At 40.6% G+C, this 19,182-nt stretch overlaps 1 protein-coding gene across 2 annotated transcripts in view; it reads right to left on the bottom strand.

Annotated features, from left to right (window-relative positions):
• fgfrl1a (fibroblast growth factor receptor like 1a) overlaps positions 1–19,182 on the bottom strand; it is a 59,370-nt gene that overhangs the window by 27,889 nt on the left and 12,299 nt on the right. For both annotated transcript variants that reach the window (XM_025063000.1, XM_008326562.3), the window contains one exon: positions 9,769–10,041. In XM_025063000.1, the coding sequence (XP_024918768.1) occupies positions 9,769–10,041 (273 nt within the window). The remainder of the gene's footprint in view (positions 1–9,768; positions 10,042–19,182) is intronic.

Below are 19,182 nucleotides of genomic sequence, written 5' to 3'. Positions count from 1 at the left end.
TTACATATAATTAGGATTTATCTGTCTGTCCGACGGCTAGTTTTCTCTTTCTATTTCATGTCACCTTCATGTTTTATTCTCAGACGTGCTTCCTGGAGCCAAGGTACGGCCTCACGGCAGCTCTGACTAACCAGTTTAGTCTACCGCGTCTACCACACCAAACACACACAGACTGAATCCAACAACAACAACAACGTATCGTCTCTGGATATTTCCCTGGCTTTGGGACTCGTAGCTCTAACGGTGATAAAGCTTTCGATAAGGAAACAAGTTTTCCCATGCCTGCTGCTCTTTTGTTGTCTTTCAATGCATTTGTTCTCTGGCTGTGTCCCTTCTGCTCCCTCTTAATGTGGTGAGATTTAGAAAAACCAGATGGTGATGCAGCAACCTGAAGAGTGACAAAGGCAGAGCGGCGCATAATTCGCTCTTCACGTCATCATTGGGACATCAAAGTTGCTGCAGGAGATACAGTAGGGCTTTCTCTACAGGCCGCACACACAAACGCCTCCTCGCTACAAACGAAAGAATAAGAGCGGAGAAAAGATGAGAGAGAGAGAGGGGAGGAGGTGGAGGAGAAGAGAAAAGGAGGGATGCTCTGTTGAAGAACTAGTCTTTGGCTTTGATGACAGAACAAGAGTGAAGCGGCTAAAAGAGAAAAGAGGAAGAAAAAAAAGGAAAACAAAAGTTTCTAAAACATCAAAGAAATTCTCTTTGAGTCACTGGTCCGTTCTTTCGCCTTCTCCCTGATTTCTTTCTGTCTCCTTCTCCCCTCTTCAAACATGTCTTTGCTAATTGCCGGGCCCGGCTCTGCCCTTCCACTGATCTCAGGTCTATGCAGGGGGGGGGGGGAGGAGGCGGGAGGAGGTGGGAGGAGGCGGCTGGTGTTGTTGGGACAGGGAGGCCGTAATAACGCTCTGAATGGAACAATGGAGCCTGCAGGGCCAGCGACAAAATCCCAGTACTAATGAGAAAAGACTCCTTCAGAGAACATGCAGGTCTGTCAATAGACGGGACTAAAGCAGAGTAACAGGTCGGAGGTGGGGTGAAGGTGGAGTCCCAGTGTGTGTGCCGGTGTTTTTTTTTTAAAGTTTTTATGATCAGCTACAAAATTAACTTTACAAAAGTTACGGGTTAGGTGAAGAATGTGTATTGGCATGTGTGTGTGTGTGTGTGTGCGTGCTAGTACCTCCTGAGGGTAACAGTAGTGAACAGGACTAATCCTCCAGACCGTATAATAGCTGCTAAGCTCCTCTGCTAACCACTGTGAACACACACTATTACACAGTATCCTTTCCTTCCTTTTCTCCTGGTATGAAAACTACAAACTTCAAAGATGCAATATATATTTATATGTTGAACAAAAAAAAATGTGTACATGACAATACAGCAATGGTTAGACTTTATATTTGTTGTTAGATCATGTGTTCAACTGTATTTTTGTTTTCACCTCAGACCTTGACATTTATGAGATTGAAATCTGATAATAAAAATGTATTCCTGGTAAATATACTGCATATGATCAAAATAAAACTTGCATTCATCAATATCGACAGTTACATACTGCTGGGAAATTGTATTGCATATGGTTATATATGTATATATGTGTATATATAGGTAGGACAGGAAAGAGAAAGATAAGAGAAAAACTTAAATAACGTAAATGTAAGCAAATCTGATGGTTATAATAAAGTAAAGTAAACAAAAAGTAAATACATGAATATATATATAAATATACATATTTATATATATATTTATTAGACATATTTTATTTTACCTGAGTTTCCGACACCATACGAAACCATCAGATTTGCTCTCATTTGCCAAGTTTTTCTCCTATCTTTCCCTTTTCTTATCCTCTCTCCTTAACCCCCCCGTCCCATCATGTACAGTGTGTGTGCTTGTGTTGATTGGTTTGCGGAAGGGTCGACCTCTGTCGTGAGAACGGGGAGTCGTCGGTTTTAAACAAGAGGGCCCAGAATGCTGAAGGACTCTCTTCTTTTCAGCGTTAGACGATGGAGTCTGTGAAGATGTCGGGGCTGGCAGTTAAGTGAGTGAACAGAGGAACACATGTCTCGAAGGCATCCACTTAGTGAGCGGTGAGTGTCTCCTCAAGAGGACTTTCTAGAGACTTTCACTCAGTCTGCTGCCTCACGAATAGCTTTTTATTTAAATAAAGAAGAAACAAAGGTGAATGCTGTGGATTTCAGTTAAAGTTTGAATGACAAGCTGAATCTACGTATGTACCTAATGTTGAATGTCAGACTTGGTTTTGTGCCTTCTCTCATTGCGCACAAAAGAAAGGTTTTCTCTACAATGCTGATAGGGAAAATAGGCCAAAAAATGAAGACAAATGTGCTTTTAAATGCAAACTTAGCTTGACGGTAAAAGACGGAAAAAGGCACAGCCAGAATCAACAGTTTGCCTAAGTATAGAGTCATAAAGATCCACGGAATTCGATCAGATGGGAGCGAATCTGTATAAAGGATTACATAGGCAACCCTTACCTATTGGTACATTTAACATGTACCCATTTTCAAGGACAAAGTTCAACCTCAAAGCTCCCACAGATACAATTTTCTCTACAAAAAACTTCACTTAACCAACAAATTGGGAACACCAGATCCAGAATCACACCAGGCAAACATTTAAGAGTTAAAAACAATTTTTTAGATGCCAAAATAATCTTGAGTTTCCTCAGGTCAACTTCTTGAGATTACAACACATTTGAGTCATCATAAATGTAGCATGACAGCCAACTTGATTGAAAGGAACTGGAAGATGTGTTGAAAGAAATGTCATTCAGCGGGAAAACACAACTTTTTTTAAGGCTTACGGAGACAATACTTTTGAAACTCTTCAAAATAAAAGACACCCTAATGTATCACATTAAGCTTGTGGTGGATTTCCACTTCAGGGTGAGTCACTTCTCTGGCTTGCAGAAAAAGGCTCGCTGACTGACAGATGGCATCCCGTAAGGAGAACTGATGTTGAAGCTAGCAGAGGCTATTTAAGACCCATTAGGCGTCTGTGAGAGCTTGACTTGGCATCAAATCAGTAGACGCGGGCCTTACTGACTCCCCGTGCACATACGCACACATGTGCAGATGCAGATGAAGCATGAAGGCAAACAGGAGAGTGACGAATGGGGAGCTGAAAGACGCCCAGCAGTAAAAGATGGCCTCTATCAGCTGGTGGAGCTGAGGGGATACAACAGGAAGAGAGTCCTGGTGAAAATAACAGACAGTGAAGGGTGGATGACGCTGATGGAGGACAAGGCCTCATTGCTTGGCAGGAAGTTTGAATAGAAGGAGATTGTGCAACATCGAGTTTTATCAGTATGGGTACCGCACAGTATTTCACTTCAACGAACAATGCAAACACGAGCATCGATGCTAATGTCATCTCTATCTACCTTCAACGATAGGTGCAATAAAAAGTACAATATAAATAGTTGTCTGCTTCCTTTTCTACTCCTTTCTAAATATGCAGTTTTTCTGCACTACTTCATACACAGCACCACTGCCGTCATATGGTTGGAGTAAAAGGTTCTACCCACAGGTGATTGACTGTAACAAGTTATCATGGGATTCCATTGCCACAATAATAAAGACCATTATCGGAACACTCTCCATGCACCATGCCGTCTTGAAGATCGTCTTGGTTGAGTTAAAGTGGATTACGACCGTCTTGTTTGCCTGTGCTTGTCTGCACTTGGTGGGCGCAGTAGCACTGATATAATTCTACAGATAGACATCCATTTATCCCCACTGTGTTCAGGATCCAGGCGTGACATTTCATCCTGTCAGCACAGATGATTGTTTATTCCCTTTTGCAGACATATTGACATTTTTCAAACTGAAGCCAGGAAAAAAAAACAAAAAACAAAAGCTTAGCTTCTTTCCTTCCGCTGTTTGTGTCTCCATTCAGTGCATCTTCTTTCCACGACTTTGCTGGATGTGAAACGAGGCAGAACAAAAGGATGTGGGACAGACAGCCGTGAAATGGAGGCCAGGGCCCCGGAGGAGTGTGCAGGCTTGTGAGTGTGTGTCTGTGCACGTATCTTTATTTGGGAAGCATCCACCCGTGAGGTGCAGATGTGTGTAAAGGGATGGGTATGTTCCTCTGCAGCATTTTGGATTTAGAACGACACACTAGGTAAATCGGATCTATGTGAATTTGGCTCTACAATTCAAAGTCAGTCGGAGAATGTTTGAATGTGTGTTTTTCTTCTCCATGTCTGTCAGTTCACTGTCTCCTCATCTAAACACCTACACCTGAGAATGTCTGAAAAACCACGTTTACACCCTGATTTACAGCAGTGCCACCCGGATTGCGGAGAGTCAGCTGTGTCTGCTTCCTGTGAGGGCAGCATGTAGATCTGGATCTTATCCTCATTCTTATGATGGTCAAAACAGGAAACACCCGTTCACCATTTTCTTTTTATCTAAACTTTAAAGAAAATGATCAGGCTGTTTTGACTCACAGCAAGAAGGTCAGTAGTTCACAGCCCGCTTTAGACGATGGAGTTTCTGCTTGACCTTTCCCGCTGGCACAGTTTGGTCATAGTTCTACCTCTCCAACCAAATTATGTCCTGGCTGGGGCCTTTGCACCAAAAATAAATTTGATTGGAACCTGAGAACTTGGTGCAATATTTAACACATACTCGTTTCATTCCTGTGAACAATTATGTCATCGGTAAATGTGTAAACTAAAACCTTGGAAGCGTATACAACCGTAACTATGGTGAATAAAAAGGGGGTGATTAGTAGTAAAGTTCAATCTTTGCTGCCCATTTGGATGAACCATCAAATTTTGGGAGAAACTGCAGAGCAGTAAATGTTCAACGAAGCCAGAGAGACACTGACGGTACGGCGTTGGAATTTCAGCCGTGCTTCTGAAAGGTCTGCTGGCACTGGGTGGTGGGCGTTGATAAAGAACTGATGGTTAAGACTTATGTCCCCAGATAAATTAAGACTTATCTGGAAAGGAACACCTAACCTTGTGGTTGGAAGGTTTAATTAGAAGACATGTACTATGACGTGGGTAAACTGGATTTCAGCAACGTAAATAATGACAAATGTGTTTCTAACTACTAGAACTTTTTGATACAATGCACTGCTGAATTTAGAAAAAAATATTTGGTATAAGTATATACCAAATAAATGAATAAACTAAGTATTAGTTAGGGATGACTTTATATAACTTTTTCATGTTCGATATCTACCAATACTGATATCAATACCTTTTCCTCCAGCATGCCGCAGGCTGCCGTTGCTGAGGCGATAGCGTCTCCGTTTACGGCCTGTCGCGCATTTGTGTTGCGTATTTGGGTTTAGGTATCAGATCGGACAGGTTATAGTTGTTTTTAATCGATGTTCAATCCTCAAACATTGACCAAAATCAAACCGATAACGATCCTTACTATGGAATCGGATTCAAGGGCAAAGTTCAAGAACAGTGGGATAAAGCCACCATATTTCTGGGCAACATTTTCGAAAAACACATTCTGTGAATTACTTACACACGGCACACGTGAAAAAAAAAAAAAAAAATCCCCACCGAGGCCTCAAAACCACAACTCAACACCACAACACACAGCGAGGCAGTGGTTTTGTCTGAAAATGTGAGATGCAGGTTAACGCCATACATTTTTCAGCCATTAGTACCAAAAGTTGGAAGTGTGTGTGAAATTATGTGTAGAAAAAGAGGAATTGGACTGCAAAAACAGGGAACACACTGCACACGCATACGTTTGGAAGGTAGGCACAGCTGCCACGGTGCCTGCGAATACACACACTCACACACACATACATACTTTTGGCTGTGTGTCTATGAGTCACAGTCATTAGGCTGCAAACCTTGGCCACCTCTACATCTTCTCCAGATATCCCAATTAAAAAGTGACGTTTGATGGAGGTGCATGGAGGGACGCGGGGATGATGTGACTCTGAAACCTGAGTTGACTTGTTCACTTCTGTCCAGATGACAGCTGCAGGCTTACACGACAATAATTCCAAACAGCAAAGGTATGAACCTGATGAATTATTCCATATGTAAGGTCCACATCCAGGCCAGGACTGGTATGTGGAAATTCAAACTGTCGCAGATGTGCAGCTTGCAATACGTGATACACCAGAACACACTGGTGTGTGTTAACCTAAAGATTAGGGTCAAAGTTCAGGGTAAACATCTCTTTTTCCCCAGGTCAAATTCAAGCATTGTATATGTGATTTTTAAAATTTTTTAGTAACTTGGGTTTGATGTCCCTACCTGAACCTTCAGGCCTGGCTACAGTGTGTGACTTTTCTGCATCTCTTCAACCAAAAGTAAGATTGTAGAAATCACAACATTAAATTCTCACTTTTCTTTTCTATTGCTCTGTTATTTCTGTCCATACAGCTTAATTGAGGAAACTGAGCAAAGGGCTTGTCTAGGTCCCTACAACATTAGTAATACTCCACTGAGGCCAAACACACACACACACATGCACACACACACACTAACACACTCGGCTGAAAACCACTTCCTTCCCTGCTTTCCTTCCTTCTTACGCTCAGCTTCCTGACTGTGCTCCAGACACGCTCCCATTGTCATCACATCTGTTTTGAACTATAAATTTTCTTTCATTAATCTCACAGGAGGGAAACAATTTTCAGAATACTACAGAACCCAGAAGAAAGAAAGAGGAAAGAAGAGAAATAAAGGACAGAGGTAGAATAAATGGAATGAAAGTCGTGTTTTTTAGTGTTTAGACTTTTAAAATACTGACAATTATGGCACAGGGGTAGTTCATTTACTTGTGTTCATAAACGATTGATCGCATTATTATCAAATAACAAAATTCTAATAGGTAAAAAGTGAAAGATAATATGGCGTAGAATTAAGGAAGGGAGAGACAATAACCCACGGGTGTGGACTCAATAACCCATGGCTGTAAAACAGTAAAAGTGCACAGTCGGTGAACAACCACCCTGAGACCACACACTGCTGCAGGAGATGAAAGCAGGGGTGAAAAATGAAGGGTGGTATCTAGAAACCGAGACAAAATATAAACAAGAGCGTGGTTTGAAAACAGGTCCTAATTTCCCCATAGTTATTAGCAGATGAGGCCAGGTCCTCACCTCTGAGACTAAGATAACTGCCCTCACAGTTTGGACGTCATTCCTTATGCAGATTACTGCAGCTATGAAAACATGGGTTTTCAGGCTTATGCATGAATTCTGGGTTATGTTACAGAGAGGGGTCACCTGTGATACCTAACCTGGTGAACCAGAGTCAGGTTCTGGTAGAAATGAATCGTTTCTGATAATTAGGGAGTTAGAGTCTTACTCCCCTTGTAATCCAGGCTCTGGAAGACTTTTTGAAATGTGGAATTTCATAGAGTTTTTCACACGTGTGCATATACAGTATATATGTGATAGTATTTCAATATTGGATGGAAGAGCTTGTGAATGCGTTTGTGTCTGAGAGAGAGAGAGACAGGGAGAGAGAAAAAGAGAGGCAGCAGCTGCCTGGATGAGCTCAGCTGCAGCTGTTGCTCCTCTGTGTGAGGACCAGGCTGACTTTGAAACTCTCATCAAGACCCACACAGCTCAGATCACACACGGATAACCACTGTCATGAATGAAGGAATTGTAAATATTATTATCATACATGAATGAAGGAATTGTAAATATTATTTTCATAATCATTATCATCATCATTATTATTATTATTATTATTATTATTACTAATATTAATATTTTTTATTTTTGCCGAGATCTTAATAAAGCAGCCAATACATAAATATAATCCTCAAATCATGTTAAATGTTATGGATAGTCTTTATATATATTGATATTTACCCTCAATCTAAATGCATATACAGTGTAGCCTTCATCAATTCCATCAAATCAACAGACGACCTAATCAATCATCAGACGATAGTGACCCTGAATATGAAATTAGTACATATTTGGACTAATAAAAAGAAATAACTAATTTTATCGTCAGTTACATTTTCCTAATGCTTATGATGTGCACAAAATAATTAATAATGAAACTTAGTTTCTAAGCGATAGTGAATATATATAGTTATAACAAAAACAATCAAGTGGAGGAAAATCATCGTTCTTTACCTTTTTCTAAGATTCGAATGAAATTTCCTGCCAAATCTTTCCCTCTACTAAGTTAAATGTTTGCCATTGAGAATGACTGGTGTGTAAAACATAAAGGCTATGATTGGTTGGTATTTGTACCATGGCATTTTTACTGGTGGCAGCTTTTGAAGAGCCGACACTGAGCAGAATGAGATGCTTTGGTCAGATTCTCTGGAAGGCAGCACAGCCTTAATCTCTTTGCTGGCATCTGCTTTACTGACTGAAATCTGACACACTCACACTCACACACACACACACACTCACACTCTCCATGACTTCAGAGAGCATTACATTGCCCTACAATCTTTTCCAGGAAACTTACTCAAACTTTACCCATTACATTTATTTACCTAAGTCTAACCTTGAAGGGATTCTTCAGGCTTTCTGAAGATTATTTGGGTGATGTAATGGCACAAGTCGGCACATACACAGAGTCTATCCATTTCCCTGTTACCTCATCTTTGCCCCGGCATTTTGACCTTATTTGACCAAACTGCCAATTAAACTTTAATTAAACGGGAGAGGTTGGGACATCTGTTAATGCGAGAAACAACATTTTCTCTTTTCCTAAATTGGGTTTCTGGTATTGTCCCTACCTCCTAAGCTCATTTCCTGCATGAATATGAGTTATGTGCCCCCGAGAAAAATATACAGAGTATCATCATCAACATACAGGCTTATTTGTCGAACCTAACAAAAGAAGAAGTTAATAAAATTAGGGATGGTTCAATAACATTTTTTATGCAACTTGGAGTATGTGCCAAAACTGATAACGTTCCGAAACTTTCTTTTCTCCTCCGGCATGCTCTGGGCTGCCGTTACTGAGACGGTAGTGTCTCTGCTGACAGCATAACACGCAAAGTTAAGTTGAGCATTTAGACTTAGGTATCGGATCAGATGGGCTATAGTTGATCGAACCGATAACAATTCCGAGTATCGAGCCATGCCTAATTTCAATCAATTACTGGCACTCAGTGTTTTGTTTTCTTATTTTTAGTCAATTAGGATGGTGGTCTTCAGGTCAAGGACTCCCAAAATTATAGGATAGGGAATTACTATGTCGATTTTATAAAAGCATGTTTTATTATATTCTAGACCTGGGACCATGCTAAATATTACACGGGTCAAGCTGTCATAGACATACTTCCAAACATCTAAATGAAATCAACTCATACACAAAGACAAACACACCTATAATTGAAAAAAATGTAGAAAACAAACAAACTTTCATCTAAAATTGAGTTCCAAACTACAGTGACTCAATGTCTGGTACTCAGAAAACCCCAGCAGCAAACCTGGCCCTCATCATAACAGCACAACAATCGCCATTACTGCTACACAAAAGCATAAACGATCCCAAACGAAGCAGGGCTTCATTGTCTGGGGAAAATCTACAGTGAAATGGATCCATGCAGCGAGCACACTGGGCTAATTATATCTCAGATAATCTCACAGAGCTGAGTCAATGGAGGCAAGCAAGCATGGAAAATCACAAACAAAGAGAGCGAAGGAAAAATAAAGACAGACAAATCATGTGCAACGAGTAACTGAGAACTGAAGACGGACAGATGGGCATTTATTGTGAAACATGTGGGTTTTGTTCTAGAAACTAGTTTCTTGGACACTCACCGATGACGATCAGCGTATAGTTGATGTTGACGCTTCCAAAGCCATTGGTGGCCTTGCAGATGTACGTCCCCGCATCATCGCTCTCCACCTCTTTGACTCTCAGACCCTGTTGTAAAATCTTGAACCTGGTCCAGCCCCTGTGGATGTTACGGCCGTCTTTGGTCCACCAAATGAGCGGCGGAGGGTCGCCCTCTACAGGACAGGGCAGCTTCAGGGTACGGCCGAGGCGGATGCTTTGACGATGGGTCACACGTTCTGACACCTTTGGAGGACCTGGAGCAAACGAGAGAAGGATTTTTTAATTTTTATAAATGATAAGCATACTTTAAAATATTAGAAACAAATTATTAGAAATTATTAGTATCTAAAGTTTGGCTGCAAACTCAAACAAATCCTACATAACTCACATTGCACGGTTTACTTAAACTTGTAGTTTTACAAGCAGAGCAGAGTTCATGAACTCCAGCACTGGCTTCAAGCCTCTTACTGTCTAATGTCAATTCTCGAGGTTATGAACCAACTTAAAGGAAAAACAATAATAACTGATAGTTGGGAGCTGTGTAGATAATCCCATCATGAAATGACGCAGTACTACTGATTTTTTATCTGGCACAGACATATTTCCAAAACACCTAATGTGAACTCGCTGCCTCGCAGGTGCCGTTTTGCCCAAGTGCCATCAATGCATATGCCGGCCAATACATCTGACATACTGTATGTGTCAGAAACTGGACACTGGTCAAATTAGAAGACTTCAAATGTTGTCTTTGTTTTGCAGCTGGGTGGTTACATCCATTTTTTATACACAGTCCAAACTGCTCCCACACAACTTTGGGAATTTGGTTTTAAAAAGCACTGGATTTTTCTCTAAACTTTTGACTAATTTATAACAGTCACCCCCAAACAATGGCATTTTAACAAAATTATCTGGAAACATCATACCCAGCTAAGACACAGAGCCAGGTATTGAGTTTAATATTAACTGAGAGCCAAAATCATGCGTGACCTTGACCAATCACTGGCTGGACGAAGGTGAAACTGCACACTAGGAAAACAACGAAAATGGAGGTGGAGAAGGCAAACAGGAAGAGGTGAAAGGAAATTAGAACGAGACATGAGAAGGACAAGGGTGGTGTTGGAATAAATAGGAATGAGTGGGAGGAGAAAGGGAGAGGATTGGGAGGAAGAGGAGGGAAAAGAATGGAATTTAAGGGAGTACGTCTGCGGAGAGAAAGGGCATGAAATATAGCCCTATGAGGAGGGAGAGGGAATCAGGAAGATGGAAAGAAGAAGGGACGAGAAAGGAAGAAGGAGTTTGACATCTTTGTTTGGCCTCTTGTTACTCCCTCTGGGTTAAAACAATGCTCTCCAAATATAGACCCAAAACCACATACAGGCCACCATGAAGACAACAGGGTGTTTTGAAATAGACGATTGTATGCAAACGCAGCAAAATTAAATGTTAAACGTTTTTTTTTTTCTAAAGGACAAAGGGAGTTTTACTGCAACATTGTGTTCCTGATAAAGCCTTATCTGACTGATTATATAGGTTCTGATAAGGACTAGAAACACACGTAAACGTGAGCTTATGAACATTAGGGGTTTCTTATCAGAGAGAAGTAAAAGGAACACATGCCAGATTCTGCAAATATAATTTACCCCATGGACATCTGGTTTAACCACAAAGTACTCCAAAAGTACATACCTTCACCATGCGACACTTAAATCTGATCATTATCCTTTCACACCAAATTCGACCTGAACGGATTTAAGTATAATTTGAGTTAAAACCCTGCAAAACAAATATGAAGTGCCAAAGAATCTGAAGAAGAGGATGCAGACTAGAGCAACATGACAAAGATGTAATGATTATATTGACTTACAGCAGGTTTCACTCTGCCTGATGGTTTATTTTCTTATTATTCAGTTCAGGACAAATGGTAAATGTATTAATAAAAAAATTAAACATTTATAAAAAATAATTTGATTTCTGAAATTTGATTTGTTTTTCTTCACTCAAATTCTGAGGCCCACGTAGCGCCCCCCACTGCCTTAGGTGACGCTTTAATGAGTAATTAAATTAATGGGTATTTGTAATGAGCGTGGTTAACAACATTTTTCTCCAAACTGTTGTGTTCTCTCGTCAGTGAACCAAACATTCTAATGATCTTATTTTCCATTACCTGTATTTAGATTTCTTTGTTTTTCATTAGGTTTATTTAAAAAGGTCAGACCCAGACTTCAACCTCATTGTCTCTGAAGCCAGCAAAGCAGTTGGTCATATTTGGATTGGTAAACATTACCCACTACTTCCATACAACCAAAAGTAGAGCCAATACAAGCTATGACACTAATCCTGTAATATTTACTGACTAATAAAACATAATCAATGGCAGTAAAACAAGTTGTGTCTGCAGAAAAAAATATTTTATCAATTTCTTGGATATCATTTTCACACACATATTCTCTATCCTCCTGGGCTGTTTGAATGTTCTTTTTCTATAGTCTTTCTCCCCTTTCCTTCAAACAGATTGAAATCTCATTTCCCTCAACTCCCCTGCTACTTCTCCCTTTTTTTGCCTTTAACCCCTCATTTCCTCTCTTTGCCTCCTCCTCTTCTCGCTTTACTTCTAGTAATCACTCTCTTCCACTTCACTCTATTTTGTTCCCTAACCCCCAGTCGGCTCCTCGGTCACACTCATTCACACCGAGGTATTTGCTCAGGCTCCTTATCTCCCCTTTTTCACACAGGTGATTTACTGCCCGCCTACCTTTTATGGATTTGCATGCAGCAGAACTTTCTGCTTCCCCCAGAGGATCACAGGAGCGGGACCTCTAACTGAACCTCTCAACTTTCAACAGTTAACCTCTCCTACACTCTCCCTCCTCACCCTCTTTTCCTTCTTCTTTGTCAAAGCCAAATAAAGGGAACTGAGAGAAGCAGTTTTCCTTCCTCCTTTCTCCCCCGACCTTCTCCTGCACCTCCGCCTCCTCCTCTTATATTTTTGCACAATCCATGACCAAAGAAGTCATTTTCTGTCTGCCTCCAGAAACACGAGTCACTTTCAAGAGACAGACAAGTGAAGGTCATTTATGTTTATGATTGTGGGTGTGCACCCATTTGTGTTACTTCGGTGCAATATCTGCCATTTTTAGAAACCACTGGTCCACCACATAGGAATCGTTTACAGTCTTCCAGCAGCACATACATCTGGGCCAAATCTCACAAAATTAAACAATTTAGTTGATGTACATTGTCTGTAGAATAGGTACTGTGATGCAGTAATGCCCTTTGAATTGTTAATTTTAAGTTTTAGGCAGAAGGTCCTGATTATAATAAACAAATAAAGTCCTCACAGGGGTAGGCATTGCAAATCGTTGCAAATCTGATTTTTTTTTTTTCATTTGGGATTCACGGCACCTGAATCCATAAACGCTCACTTCCCACAACAACATAAAGCTGTTCTTCTCCATCCTCCCTCTCTATCCAGCAGGGAGTGTGGTGTGTAGGTAGGATAAATGTGCATACCTGGTGCTACGGAGCCTAATGACAGGAAAATATAGCCCACGATAGACACACACACAAACCCACACTCCCACTGAGGCAGACATTTCCAGCTCTGAACTCTTCGTGTCCTTCTGTGTGAACTTTGGTAGAAAGTCCGATGCTCAAATAAATCAGCCGCGACGTACTGTTCTTTTCAGTTAGACTCAAAAGAAAGTGCTTCAATAATAAAAGTGAATTATTCAGAATTCCTCTGAGTGCAGGTCTGCCGGAGTATCCGTTGGATTTATGAATTTGGAGGAAAACTACTGCAACACAGAAGTTTATTATCTAAAACAAGAGGATATACTATTGTAAATCCTCAAAGTCTATACACAGCTGTCAGTACTGACCACAATTTAACATTTATAAAATACAAGAAGGAGAATGTAGCTCAGCTTGAATTTGTGATGATTTGTCAGGTTTCTATCAATGGGTAAGTGATATATTTTTCTAGGTAACCAAAATAAAAAGTGAATACAAATGGACCCAGAAGTTTGGAAAAGTTACTACCTGAACTACATAATTTCTTCAATTCAATTTCTGAGTTGACACTCTTTGTTTAAAGTGAGCGGTTGAAGCCCATGTGTACAAAGCTGGACCCAGTCAGGCCTGTTATATAGCAACCCGGTTCTATAAAATCTGCTTCCAGTAAAAGTAAATTTATTCTAGTCATTTGATGAAGTGACAGTGTTTTCTTTGGTCTACATTGTTCTTTGGAATCCAATAATCCACAGCCAACTCATGTCTGCGCTGTTTCATTAGCACAAATCCCAAATATTTCCATGCATAAAAGCCGATGTGGAAAGATTTCGCACAATGCTTTACATTGGTGAGTGGAACTTTACACCTAGGCTTACAGTAATTAGAGATGATTTTCTTGAAGCATAGTTTTTTTTTTTTCTGACAGCCAGGACTGCCCTTTATGTTTTCTTTCTGGATGCATAGCTTGGTGTTTTAATCGCCTTAGCGTTCCAGTGCTCGGTGAGTCAGACGGGTCCAACACAACGTTGTTACTGGCAGGAGAGTGAGTCTGGAGCTGAAGGAGAGAACTGAGGAATGCTTTTGATGGAGAGAACCTAACAGCAGGACACTGTGCTGATGTGCTGAGAAAGGTAGAGGTGTGCATATAGTGTATTTATGTATGCATGCCAAGACACATGACACTGTGCGTCGGGCCTGCAGCTGCACAACAAAAAATTGTTACTGCTACTGTATCCTTTGTTGGTGAAAACATTGTGTCCTCAGGCTGATCTGATCCAAAAATGACAGGACCCAGTTTTGAGTCTTATAAATTGAACAACAATAAATTACCACAACGCCTTTTGCTGGCACAAAAATGTGCTAATTTAAGCCAAGCTGTACCACATTTGTAGAATTTATCCTGACTCATTGATGCACTTTACTTCTTAGTCAACTCAGAAAAAAAAATGCAGCAGGTGACTCCATGCATACTAGCATTAAACTTTGGTAGGCAATGTTCATGTCAAGATTATTAGTGCCTCTCTCAGCTTAGCTCTGTAGCTACACACACAAAAAAAGCATGCTGTGCTGTTACGTTACGTTATGTAAAAGCAAATGTTCTCTTTATCCTGAACTCCACAACTTTCTGAAGCACATCTCAGAGTAGATTTTATCTTGGTCCCTGTCTGGTTGATATTCTAATGAGGCTTTGGAACTTCCAGGAAGGTGCTGGCTCACTCAGTGTTTGGCTGCTACTATTACTATAACTCACAGCAGTAACAACAACATCATGTCATGCTCTCATTTTCCCTGTCTGTCACTGACAGATGCAAACAGTGTTGCCTTTCCTTAGCCTCAGGCCACCAGTGTAGTAACTCATAGACATCGGGTTTCCCTTCTCAGGTGCACACAGACACACACTGCTGCTTTGACACGTTCTTTGTTGACCCTGTCACTTCCACCTTTCCAGCAGGTCAAACTACTGCGTGTTAGTCTGTCCAGACAGTTAACAGTCTGGGCCCGAGGCAGCGAACGTCACAGCCATGTCGTTGACGAGATTACATGCGTGAATACAGAGAAAAAGCTAAAAGTAAAACACACGCAGCAGCCACTAGAAGAACTTTCAGGAATCTGCTTAGTGGCTAGTATGACTCATAAGATCAGCTTCTCTCGGAGGACACTTTTATGGTGGTGTAAAACACACATTTACTTTTGATTCCTCGACCAAGGTAAATGTTAAGGCATCTTTTCCATCCAAAAGCTATATTGCATACGCACACATTTCTAATTTAATTTTATTTCATGTCGCTGAAACCAGAATAAAAAGCTACAAAACGTACCACAGACCTTTCCTTGTGAGTTTAAACTACACAAGAATAATACATTACAGTATCTGGCCGCTAATAAAAAGTGAATCATTTTTATGATGCAACTCGTCTAAAGGGAATCAGAGAGAGAAAATTACATTCGAAAGTTCTTTGCCGAACCCACCAACCTTAATAGAGCACAAACCTCAGTTATGTACAGATGCTTTTATTTGTTGTTGTTACAAAAGTCACATTTTTAAAACACCAACAATAATGCAGAGCTTTTATTTCCTAATGACTAAATGTTCTCTTCAAATGGCAGTTTGGGAGTAAAATAAAAAATAAAACCTAAAAGAAGATTTTTTGGGTAAAACAGCAGTAAGTACTTTTAAGGAAAGGGGTTAAAGTAGAGTTAGGGAGGAAAATGATCTTTCAACGAGTAAAAAACTCCAGACACCGTTCAGGAGTGAGAGCAGATAAAGAGGAAGCATTAATCTGCACAAACAACCACCTAAAAGTGAGGATTTACAGGTCATCTGTAGGTTGGACGTGACACTGACAGTTTAATTACAACGTTGGACGAAGAATGTAGCAGTAAATGATTTTGTATTGCTACGTTGTTAAGACATCACCACCACTCCGTTTACATCCTGTAATTAGACATTTTAAAACTTGTGACAGGACAAAGACGCAGTACAAAGTTGTCTTTCAGATTTTCATCTAGCAGACGCTGAGACCAATGGGAAATTAGGCTTTGACACGGTCTGCTATGTCGGCCTTTGGTGATGACAGTGTCTCTAAAGCAGCCAAAGACATGTTTCTACTGCGCTGTAGCAGCAGAGTCTGGCAGCGGGAGCCTGAGATCCATACAAATCAAGTTTTAAACACTGCCAAGAACCTCGGAGCTTCATTCCAGAGCCATGCTTTACCCACTGTTAAGTCAACGGGTACTGTCTGAAACCATTAAGAAGACACACACCTAAGCCACACTCAGTCAGCTTCAGCTTTTTCTGACATCCTTTAGCGTTTTATGGTAAATCTTTTGCAGATTAGCTTTAGCTCCAACTTTTTAATTTGTCAGATCAGAAAATCCTCCATCACAGTCTCAGGTAATCTAGATCAGGTCAAAGGATGGTTTGACCTCCTGAATAAAGAAACAACCAGAAACACTCCAGAAAGGCTGACAGGTTGAGTGTAGGTAGACAAGCCAACAGAGACTGGATGTTGTACTTCCACCACCACTACCACTCTAAACCACTGATGATGGAGGTTTCCACAGTTCACAAAAATGATTAGAAATGTAACCGTATGCTTCCTCTTCAACAAAGAAGTCATTTTTCAGGTTCAGGAACATAAAAAAGCATTTGCTTGTCCAAAGACTTTATTGACAATTTCCTTTTCATCTCCATTTACTCTCTCTGACTTCACCTGGTGTTTTTTCTATCCCTCCTGTTTTCTCTGGATGGTATTTAATGGTTAGATTGTTAAACTTTTCTTTTCTTCGCTGTGACACCTATCTGCTTTCTGCCAAGGAAATAAACTGCCAAAAACAGAATTCAAAGTCAAGGCCATATTTGGGAAAAAAAATTTTAATAACCCCACAGTGTAGACCTAAACCTGGGAGTTCAACTCTTATTACTAATGTCTTAATGCCTGCCTTAAAAACTATCAGTTTGCACCAACAATACGATCAGGAGATCGCAGAATCATCACACTGTTCCCAAAATGAACGGAATAAGGGAAGAATATGACTTTTAACCTCCTTTTAGTGTAAAACACGGACCTCCTCCAGCCAACATTTATCAGCATACTGGAGGCAGACACCATCACTTATTAACCAGAGTGACACACACACACACACTCTGACTACAGTGTGTTTCAATATTGACTAAATACATATGGTGACTGATTTTACGAGTTACCAAACAGATGGGAGTTAAATGACACCTGGTAAAATAATTTACAAGTGGAGTTGTTGAAGAAATCAGCTTCAAACAACCTCATGGAAGACTTTTTTCTTTTTACTTTTCTCGCAGCACTAAAATGCAACTTTTCATGCTGGCGCCCGTGTCAATATTCCCTACGCATGTCAACCTCCCTGTCCCAGTGAGGTCTTCCTCCTTTATGTCCTCCTCCTCATCAACCTCCCCACCTGTGTGTATCTTCTGGTTCACTGGGTGGAGAGTTTGACATTCCAAGCATACACATAACACATCACACACACATGCCCACCTCCCACATTCCACACCAATCCTCAGCCGTGACTAAGTCCATTTGTTCAGCTCAGGTCACTGTCTTTCCTCAGCCGACTGTTTGTGTGCATGGAGAAGAGGAGAAAACAGTAAATGGAGAGGAAACAACAGGGTCTGACCTCAAATCTGCAATCTCTGAAGCCATGTTTTTATACCCATGACTTAGCATCGTACAGAATTATAAATAACTCATGCGTTATCATGTCAGAGTCGTGGAAGTGGCTGAAGCCAACCTGAGCAGTCATCAGACGAAGGCGCTAAACAACCTGGACGGTTTGTCCATCCATAGCAGAGCCACATATTGAAACACCCATTCACACTAACATTTATAGCTAAAGTATGGTCAATTACGAGTGTGGACCAAACCTAATCCTTCATGTTTCTGGATTAGTACCTAGAGAAAACCAGGCAACGCTGCCATGTGGTCAAATCAATGAAAAGTCCAGGCTTGGCAGGCCACTTGCAAAAAAAAAAAAAAAGTTGTAAAGTGCATAAAGTGGTCATCTAGTACTTTAGTAAATGTGAACACCAGCCTTGAACTTTTGCACGGTACTGTACATCAATAAAACCTAAATGCAGCCACGGACGCAACTCTAATCCAGATTGACGTAACAAAACCAGTTACAGGTTCAAATCATTTGTTCAAATGAGATGAAAAAAGAAAAATAATAATCTTTTTGTGGGCTTTCAACTTTGTCCTTTAATATATGAAGCAAAAAGGAAGGAATAAAAAAAAACTGTATCTGAGAGCTTGGTACTGTATGTGCCAGAGTAAACAAGACTATTTTCCTGTTTGAAACTACAATTTACCACAAGTAATCCAGAGGGGTTAAAGCAGAACAATTCCAGACTAAAACCTCCACCGCAGCACTGATCTGAGAGCTTTCCTGCTTCCTTTCTTCTTAAACATGTCCCACCAAAGCCTCGCTGTCACAGCGGTTGAATCCCAGAAAAGCAGCACATAAGTACTTCTGTTAATGACATGTGGAAGAAAGGGGTCTGTTGTGTCCTGGTGTGGTAACAACAGAGGGATTACCTCCGGCTGAGCTGACCAGTGTGACCACGGAGTGGCCGGTGGGAAATTATTAACACAGTTAAAGGTTTTCAGCTACACTTCATGCTGTACATTTACTTGGACGGTGATTAATGTTCTGAGTTATGACTATTTAATGGGCACCAATATCAGCAGATCTGTGGTCTGTTTTTGTACTCTTTGTACAGAGCCCCTCAGTGTTTTGCCTTACTTTGGGAAATATGCGTGGAATATCAAGTCCTACCAGTCTCTCTGTTGATTTTTACATTATTAACAATAATAAACACAGGATGCTGTGTCGACTTTGGCTCCGAG

Source organism: Cynoglossus semilaevis, chromosome 15, assembly GCF_000523025.1.
Source record: "Cynoglossus semilaevis isolate Cse_v1.0 chromosome 15, Cse_v1.0, whole genome shotgun sequence".
Classification (NCBI taxonomy): domain Eukaryota; kingdom Metazoa; phylum Chordata; class Actinopteri; order Pleuronectiformes; family Cynoglossidae; genus Cynoglossus; species Cynoglossus semilaevis.
This window is presented reverse-complemented; position numbering and strand designations above follow the sequence as displayed.